The sequence below is a fragment of the Myxine glutinosa genome, chromosome 12 (assembly GCF_964187855.1).
Source record: "Myxine glutinosa chromosome 12, kmMyxGlut1.1, whole genome shotgun sequence".
NCBI classification, from domain to species: Eukaryota; Metazoa; Chordata; class Myxini; order Myxiniformes; family Myxinidae; genus Myxine; species Myxine glutinosa.
The window spans coordinates 97817679-97827423 of NC_136272.1; the positions used below are offsets into that span (position 1 = coordinate 97817679).

At 46.1% G+C, this 9745-nt stretch overlaps 1 protein-coding gene across 2 annotated transcripts; it reads left to right on the top strand.

Moving 5' to 3' along the window:
• Positions 1-1235: 1235 nt before the first annotated feature.
• On the top strand, positions 1236-9376 carry UCP2 (uncoupling protein 2). Of its 2 annotated transcripts, XM_068132142.2 has the most exons (8): positions 1236-1692; positions 2563-2721; positions 3177-3401; positions 3959-4178; positions 4987-5184; positions 5297-5398; positions 6981-7161; positions 8812-9376. In XM_068132142.2, exons 3-8 carry the CDS (start codon positions 3276-3278, stop codon positions 8924-8926), a joined length of 942 nt encoding a protein of 313 aa, XP_067988243.1. In that variant the 5' UTR covers positions 1236-1692; positions 2563-2721; positions 3177-3275; the 3' UTR covers positions 8927-9376. The 2 variants fall into 2 exon arrangements, with proteins under 2 accessions (XP_067988243.1, XP_067988244.1); XM_068132143.2 differs by lacking the exon at positions 2563-2721 and having other exon boundaries at positions 1276-1692.
• The last annotated feature ends 369 nt before the right edge of the window (positions 9377-9745 follow it).

Here is a 9745-nt window from a genome sequence, read left to right on the forward strand (position 1 = left end):
GGACTTGAACGAAAACTCTCATCAGCTTGTTCTTGTCACCTACCCAACTCATCCAACAAGTTTTGTCATAAGTCGTCCAAAACTTTTTGAAACATCCTGCTATGTATCGTTTTTGGCCCGATCTCTCAATGGTGAAGAATCACTTAAATAATTTAAAAAATTCTTGTATCCGGATCCGAACTCTGATCTTCACCAAAATCGAATCGATTTGTCCTTGTTGCACACCCAATCTCTCCACCAAGTTTCGTCCGAATCTGTCCATAACCTTTTGAGATTTCGTGCTCATAAAGAAACGGCATAAACAGCATAAACATAAACGTCCAGGCAGGTTGGTGGTTTTTCTGTCTTCAACCGACTCCTCTCCGGCCTTGCCCCCCCCAGCTCTCTGGGCTCTGTCCCCCAAATATTCCTACAGGTCGCACAAGATCTGCCTGCAAACCTCTTATGGTTAAACTGCCGAAATCAAGACTCTCTGCTCACCTTCACTCCTTCATTCCTCTTTTCTCCCGCCTCTGGAACAAACTCCCTCACTCTCTTCAATCGCACTCCTCCCTCCAGGTCTTTAAAACAGCTGTTCACCACCATCTCTTATCTTCCCCCATCCAAAACCTTGATCTTTTCTACCCCCGCTAATTCACCCCAGATCCACTTTTTTGAAATACCGACTTCTTTCCTGGAAGTTCTAGCAGTGCCCATGTGTTTTATACCTCTACCCCCCCCCCCCCTCATTCCCCCCAAGCCCTCTCCCTCCCACAGATCTCCCGTTGTCCCTGTTCTCTGCGGTTGTACTTGTGTGCTTCCCTCTCTCTCCCCATCTTGTCTCCCGCTCCCTTTATTGTATGTTTTGCTTGTCCGTTTGTTGTTTTTGTGATTGATGTTAGCTCTTACACGAACATCGATCTTGGACACAAAAAAAAACGGGTGAATTCATATAACCTCCATATATATATATATATGTAAACCTTCGGTGGCGCAGGTAATATAACAATTATGGAATTTCAACGCAGGAAGAGACCATTCAGGTCATCACCAAACCAACCAAATCCGTCTCTAACACGAGAAACAAATTCCTCAAATTACAAATCGAATGTTGTCAACATTTTATAAACAGGGTCTCGGTGAAAGGTGAGCCACCCTCAGGTGTGTGGTTGAAAGAGGACAATGTTGGGATGGGTGGTGGATGTTTGGGGGTGTGCGGGGTCATGAGTGTAGTGCCTCGTGAAAAGAGGGGTGGAGGAGAAAGGATTGGAAGGTGTGGGGAGAGCTTGTTGTGGAGACAGTGGAGTAGAGTATGCATGGGAGAGGACAAGTGGAGGTGTTGTTGGTGTGTTATTGTGTTAATATATGTAAAATGTCATGTACAGAGTTCTCGAACTTCGTAAGAAATAGCGCGGGAAGAGTCCATTGGGAAATGTAAGCTCGTCGTGATCGAGGACCCGAGTGATGACGTGACCATGACGTTGACCGAAACATAAGGAGTTGGATGGACGAGCTGCCATCCCCGCCCCCACTTCTGCTACGTCACGAAGCGCGTGGCGCCAGATTTGTCATATAAGGCGGGTTTGCTCTGTCACCCAGCAATAGCTTCGGCTTACCAGGACGAGCAACCAGGATCTCCCAAGACCCGGGGAATAGCTCGCGCAGATTCAACTCGAACTTCGGACAAAATTCTGTTCCACTGTTTACATCGATGTGAGTGTTTCATCTGCGGCTTCCAAAAGAGTGCGCCGGGTGACTACCACGACCTCGGTGGTGACCCTCCCCTCACCCCCATTGTCCCGACCTCTCCTCACCTCCATCCATGGTTGTGACCTCCCCTCACCCCCATGGTCGTGATCTCCCCTCACCCCCATGGTCGTGATCTCCCCTCACCCCCATGGTCGTGATCTCCCCTCACCCCCATGGTCGTGACCTCCCCTCACCCCCACGGTCGTACCTCCCCTCACCCCCACGGTCGTGACCTCCCCTCACTCCCATGGTCGTGACCTCCCCTCACCCCCATGGTCGTGACCTCCCCTCACCCCCATGGTCTTGACCTCCCCTCACTCCCATGGTCGTGACCTCCCCTCACTCCCATGGTCGTGACCTCCCCTCACCCCCATGGTCGTGACCTCCCCTCACCCCCATGGTCGTGACCTCCCCTCACCCCCATGGTCGTGTCCCTCCCCTCATCCCCATGGTCGTGTCCCTCCTCACCCCCATGGTCGCGACTCGCGCGTCTCTCGACCTCTGGTCCATGGTGTTAAGACCTAAGACCTTTTTATCGACCTAGATGACCAGGAGACGCGGCGCAGGGGCTTGCTTGGTGTTTTGGGGCTGTTTGTGCCGATCGGTTCCGTTCGATGCGAGTTCCAGTCCGGGTTTCGTTCTGACCGTTCTCCCAGCAGTTTGAGCGCGACCGTGGGCACGTGGTTCGGAAAGGAATTGTTTTTCTCCTTTAACTTTGTGTTCCTGTTTTGTGAAAGGCCATGCAGTGGCGGGGGCGTAACCCACCGGTAAAAGGGGCGGGGTTTGCGATGGAGACCCGGTACCATGTTTCGCTACCACCCTTGCACTCCACAGCTCTTCTCCACACTGGTTGGAGTACGATTATTATGGTATTGGGGCTTTCTTGGCCTTTTACCTAATGGAAGATATTCTCGCAGAGACATCGGAGTCCATGCAATACAGCGGCCGTGACGTCATCCACGAAGCTTAGCGTCGTCACCAAGGCGACTCTTGGTGAGGTCTCGGCATTCATTCGATCTTAACGTTTTGTAAGGGTCTCGGGGTAGATTGGTCTTTGACTATAGGACCGTGACTATCTGGGGATACTGTTGCCATACTACATTAGACCGACACTATCTTGGGTCACGATCACGTGATACCATGGTCTGCCAGGTCTGTGTACTACCAAACGGGGCAATGTGCCAATGTGATATTGAATCTGTACTTCATACAATACTTGCTGTATACCCAGGTGATCGGTAACCTTGTGTGAATGACATGATCCTACCTACCCATGATATGAAAATGATGATTATAGTTATGTAGAGGTAAACTTATGTGGACCCACGTGTTGTCTCTGAGTTTCGTGCTGAAGCCCTGTCCCTACCCTCCCCAGTGGTCTATGTGTACCATGTATTAAGAGGACAAAAGACGTCATTGCTGATACTGTTTAATGTTCATCATTTCAGGATCTTGACCAAAGAGTTGACCAACTTGTGATCATCTCCGAAGTAGATCACATTGCCACTGCTCAAGCGCATTTCCATATCCTCGGAAGACGAGTCACCATGGTGGGCCTGAAGCCTTTAGATGTTGCCCCGACGGCCGGCGTGAAGTTTGTGGGAGCGGGCACCGCCGCCTGCATCGCCGACCTGATAACCTTTCCCCTGGACACGGCCAAAGTCCGCCTGCAGGTGTGTGTGTGTGTGTGTGTGTGTGTGTGTGTGTGTGTGTGTGTGTGTGTGTGTGTGTGTGTGTGTGTGTGTGTGTGTGTGTGTGTGTGTGTGTGTGTGTGTGTGTGTGTGTGTGTGTGTGTGTGTGTGTGTGTTTCATTTATTTTCCCAGCGACTTAAGGCTCGTGGTGGAGTTTAAACATAAATGTCGTTCAGGTTGAAGTCGTTAATGGACTTTTACATGAGTTGTAAAGACCCGAGTATACGATGGACTAATCCATGAGTATACGGGACTTGTACCTGGTTTACCGAGGATTGGGAGTCAAGATTCAGATGGGAATCTAAAACTACAGGTGGACCTGGCTCTCGCGTGCAAAACCCCAAAAGACCTTCACGCCGTTTGTTTAGTTTGATTCGTTTGAAGATTGTCCTGGAAATGACCAGTGTTTTGAAGGATCTTTGCACATGATGCCCTTTTGAGCTTCGAAAGATTTCTAACTGCTGTGGCTGTGATTCCTGCTTTTCAGGTTTTTCAACCCATTTCTGTGTTTTTCCCCCCCCCCATTTGCTTTGCCTAGATCCAAGGAGAGTCGCTCACTCTGGGCACAGGTTTACGTGCGGCTGCGGCCGGGCAGTACCGTGGCGTGTTTGGCACGATCGCCGCCATGATCCGCACGGAGGGTCCACGCTCGCTCTACAGCGGTCTTGTGGCTGGGCTGCAGCGGCAAATGAGCTTTGCGTCGGTGCGGATCGGCCTGTATGACTCCGTGAAGGCATTTTACACCAGTGGTGCTGAACGTAGGTTCAAGCTATTGTATCATTTTGAGCTGTCTGTCGAATTGCTGTTATTTTGTGTCATCTTCACCTCATTTGTGCTTCAATTGATGTGTATAGACTATAGAGGGTGGGTAGGAATTGGTGGTTCTTTTTCGATGGCACTACGAATTGTGGTTCGGTTTTTATTTTTATTTTTTTGTACACAAGATCGAGGCTCGTGAAAGAGCTAACATTAATCACACAAAAAAAATCAAACCGACACATAAAATATATAATAAGGGCAGCGCTAGATAAGATGGGGAGAGGGGGAAGGACACAAACACAACATTTGAGAGCAGGGACATCGAGAGAACTGTGGGAGGGAGAGGGCTTGGGGGAGGTGGGAGAAGTATAAATGACAAGGACACTGCAAGGACTTCCAGGAAAGAAGTTGGTATTTCAAAAAAGTGGATCTGGGGTGAATTAGCGGGGGTAGAAAAGATCAAGGTTTTGGATGGGAAGATAAGAGATGGTGGTGAACAGCTGTTTTAAAGACCTGGAGGGAGGAGTGGGATTGAAGAGAGTGAGGGAGTTTGTTCCAGAGGCGGGAGAAAAGAGGAATGAAGGAGTGAAGGTGAGCAGAGAGTCTTGATTTTTGCAATTTAACCATAAGAGGGTTGCAGGCAGATCTTGTGCGACCTGTAGCCTGTAGGAATATTTGCGGGACAGAGCCCAGAGAGAGCTGGGGGAGCAAGGCCGGAGAGGAGTCGGTAGAAGACAGAATGTTTACCCTCGTGTTCTGAGCTAGCCAATGCTGCAGTGTTAACAGCGTCACTCCATACTGTTCCAGACGTGGGCCTGGGGTCCCGGATTCTCGCTGGCTGCACGACCGGCGCCATGGCCGTGACGTTCGCCCAGCCGACCGACGTCGTGAAAGTTCGCTTCCAAGCCCAACAGAGGAAAATCGGGTCCGTCAAGCGCTACACCGGAACGATGCAAGCGTACCGCATCATCGCCCGTGAGGAAGGGATGCGCGGTCTCTGGAAAGGCAAGTCGACCCCTCACCCTTTATACCCGAGCTGCCTCACGTCGTCCCGACTTTTGTCTCCCGCGTTGGATCGACAATACAGGAAACTAATTAATAATGACCTTTCCCCCAGGAACTGGACCAAATATCACCCGCAACGCAGTGGTTAACTGTGCGGAGCTGGTGACCTACGATATCATCAAGGATGCCATAATCAAGTACAAATTGATGACTGGTGAGTGGAAATTCATTTATTTGTTGTTGGAGGTCGGGGTGTTGTTATGGAGCGAAATGATTGAGACGCCACCTGTTTCTACTTTTTAACTTTCCTTTTGGAAATCCAAACTTAATCGACCATTTGGAAAAATCTACCTACTGTATACCAGACTTGGTGGAGTAGTGGTTGGAGCGTCCGCTCTGCGGCTGGGATGTGGGTGGTTCAAACCCCGGCCGAGTTGTACCAAAGACTTTAAAACGTACGTGCTGCCTCCTTGCTCGACACGCAGAATTCTGAAGGATAGAACAAAATGATAAAGCTTGGAACCACCCGTCATAATCCTCGCCAAGAAACTGCTTCTGCAGCATCAACGCTCTGTGCTTGTTTGTTTGTTCTCTTTGTTTCCAAACCCCTTGGCGAATTTCCCCGACATTTGTTCGACCGCATTATTTTCACACGTGGAAGGTCAACATCCCAATAAAACCAACACTACAGGTCAACATCAACCATGCTTCGCGCATGGCCAGATCTATGTTGGATGATGATCTCCTTGATGCTTTATTAAAGTCTAAATAGCCCCATGTTCATCAGGTGACCCAACTTGTTTGGTTATAAAGGTGACATGGATTCGCGGTCTGTTCACTGTATAGTCAGGTTCACTATGTTTTTTCGTTCAAAAATTTTGGAGATTAGCAAAACTATACATTTTTGGAATATTCAGAGCATGAGGAATCCAAAAATTAATGTTGGCATTTGCGTCGACACCTGCATGGCCGCCATTTTGGATTTTCAAAATGGCCACCATAAAATACATAATTTGCGCTATCTCGGCTTCTAGTCAACCTAAAATCTTATTTAAATATGCTAATCCTATGTTTTCTGGGTCAGGAAAACCATTGGTGGGATCATTAGACTTCTAATCCTAACACTTGCTTCACTTTTAGGACTTTCCAGATGACAATCAGGACAATGATGAAGATCTGTAAAAGCATATTCCTGAACGGTGTAGACCTAGTACATCCTGTGTATATGACTTATAGTTCAATCTGATACTAACAAGGCTGCTTTCTTGCTTTATAAACCCATACCTATAACTTCAAAGGACTTGCAATATCATGTATTATGTAATACAGTTATATCACAAATATAAAGACAATGGTTTTCAATTACCTTTGTTTGTTGCTTTTCTATAATCCTGAGCACTATTTTGAGGCCTTTATTGGATTATTTGGCCCAGAAAACATAGGCTTAGCATATTTAATTAAGTTTCTAGGTTGACTAGAAGCCGAGACAGCGCAAAATATGTATTTTATGGCGGCCATTTTGAAAATCCAAAATGGCGGCCATGCAGGTGTCTGTGCAAATGCCAACATTGATTTTCGGATTCTCCATGCTCTGATGATTCCAAAAATGTACAGGTTTGCTAATCCCAAAATTTTTTACGGAATTCTATTTGTTAACATAGTGAACCTGACTAGTAAGTCATTCCGAATGTTGACCTCTTCAGTTTAACCCAACCTCATGTAGTGTTGGCTTCTTGAGACATGGGTGTTTGTACTTGAAAGCTGTTTGAATGTTTTTTCTTTTCTTTCTCTTGCAGACAACCTGCCCTGCCATTTAACGTCTGCGTTTGGGGCCGGTTTCTGCACCACAGTGATTGCCTCTCCTGTGGATGTTGTGAAGACGAGATATATGAATTCTGCTCCTGGCCAATACACAAGTGCTTTACGTTGTGCATACCTCATGTTCAAGACTGAAGGCCCTTCAGCTTTCTACAAAGGGTGAATGAATATGAATGAATGAATGAATGAATTTCTACAAAGGGTAAATTAACATTTTCATTTCTTTGTTTGGTTTATGCTTGCCGAGTGAGGTGAGCCCTCTTGAGGTCATGTATGGTAACAAAATCCTGAATATGAGAAGTTGGAATTGCTCAGATGATGAAATTGCTGCTATTACTGCTACTTCAACGGAAAGTGTTATGATTTATGATTTATTTCATGATTTATTGAACGAGTGAGAAGTGTTAAGATTTATGGGAGCGAGATGTGGGTAATGAACGTAGAGCAGCAACGAAGGCTGGAAAGGGTGGAAATGCGAATGGTTCGACGGATGTGCGGAGTATCGTTGAGAGAGAGGAAGACAAATGATGAATTGTGAAAAATGATGGGAATAGAGCCTGTGATTGATGCTGTGAAGAGGAACAGGTTGAGATGGTTTGGTCATGTGTTGAGGAAGGATGAAAGTGACTGGTTGAGGAGAGTGATGGAAATGAATGTAGAAGGAAGTAGAGGACGGGGAAGACCGAGAAAGACTTGGGCAAGTGGACATACCTCTGGGGTATCTAACCAGGCCACAGAAACTGGTGTCAATTCTGTGTAAAACAAGAACAGCACTCAGCAGACTGCATACCTTCGCGAGCCTGAACAGTTTACGTTTTGCATCTCATTGAAAGGCTGGATCTGAATCCAGGCCTGAACCAAAATCGAATCGCCTTATTCTTGTTGCCGAGCCAACTCGTCCACCTAGTTTTGACATAATCCATCCACAACCTTTTGAAATATCGTGCTATATATTGTTTTTGGCCCGATCCCTTAATGTTGAAGAATCCCTTTTAAAAATATAGTATCCGGATCTGGATCCGGATCTTTACTAAAATCTAATCATTTCCTCCTTGTCATATTCCCAACCTCTCCACCAATTTCGTCCAAATCCGTCCCATTTATCACCGAGGTGGTAAAGAAAATCCTTTTTGTGCTTCTTGGAAGCCTGGTGTTGGCTTAACTGTAAAGGTCTCTGGCTTAAGATCGAAGGGTCCTGAGTTTGAGTACCTGTCGGCCCATTAAAATAACACCAGTTGGGTTGACTCAGCCTGTCATCCTCCCGAGGTTGGCAAAATGAGTACCAGCTTAATGGGAAAAATGAGCCATTGGAGTATCCTGCTCCTGTTGTGAAGTGGCGACCCCTCCAGGATTGTGTCCCCTTAGCCAAAAAAAACTCCGATGCATCTTTTTTTTTTTTTGGACACAAGATCGAGGCTCGTGAAAGAGCTAACATTCATCATACAAAAAGTCAAACCGACACACAAAACACAAAATAAGGGGAGCGGTAGACAAGATGGGGAGAGAGGGGGAAGGACGGAAGCACAACATTTGAGAGCAAGGATATCGAGATATATGTGAAGATATATATCTAAAAATATATATAAATATAATATATAAAAATATATAAAAATATAATATATAAAAAAATATATATAAATATATATATCGACATATATCTAAAAATATGTAAAGTGCTTCTTCTTCTTTGCGCTTTTGTAAGTGATTAATTGTTCTCAATAATTCCACGTTGTTGGGATTTTAATGTTTCATTGATAATGGAACAAGAAGTAACAATCGGTTCTCTTCCTCCTGTTTGTGACCGTGCAGGTTTGTTCCATCCTTTTTGCGCTTGGGCTCCTGGAACATCGTCATGTTCGTAACTTACGAGCAGCTCAAGCGGGCGTTCATGCTCGCCAAGCTATCGTGGGCATCCCCTCAATAACCCCCGTCCTCCCCCCCCCCCCCCCCCGTTGCCATGTAATCTATTTCCGACCATTATTACTACTGTTATTATTTTCACACAAAGCTTTGCTCCATTTTGCACTACGCGCGCGCGTTTACGTAACTTTATTTAATAACCCGTTATTCCAATTGTTAAACCACTGCTTACCTGCCCCCACACCTCACCTGTGATGTGATTTTTAAAAACTCTACCTGTGTGGGTGAGAGGTTTGTGCAATGAATGAGTTTAAGATGGTTAGGTTATAAAGGTGTGTTTTTTATTGTTTTTGCAAAGTGAAAGTCGTACCGGCCGGTAACAGGTGGATGTTTACATTATGCTGTCTGATCAGGTTTTTAAAAGAGATGTAGTCTTAATTGGTTTGCTTTTACCTGTTAACAATGTTTGAGCTCCCCAGTGGCGGTTTCAATAAATGACCTTTTTGTTAACGTTTTTCGTTCACTTTGTTTCAGTCTTTGTGCAACCCTTGGCTTTGATTAATATTCATTCACTTGAGATGTTTTGGTTGAAAAATGACTGAAAACGGCAGTGGCTTTTTTTTTTTCATTCCCAACGGATGCGTTGCATTCATTCCCTTTAGTGAACAAGGAGGTTCTGCTTTATTTGCGTCATGGAAGCATAACGGCACTCAGAGCGCATATCTCCGCCATGCTGCACAGTTTAATCTGGATCCGGATCCGGATCCGGACCTGCACCAAAATCTGCACAACGAGCCTTCGATTAAGGAAAATGCTCATGGAATGACTTTTACAGAAATGTAATCCAGGACAAAGGCAGAGGCGTTCAGCGTACGTTTTATAT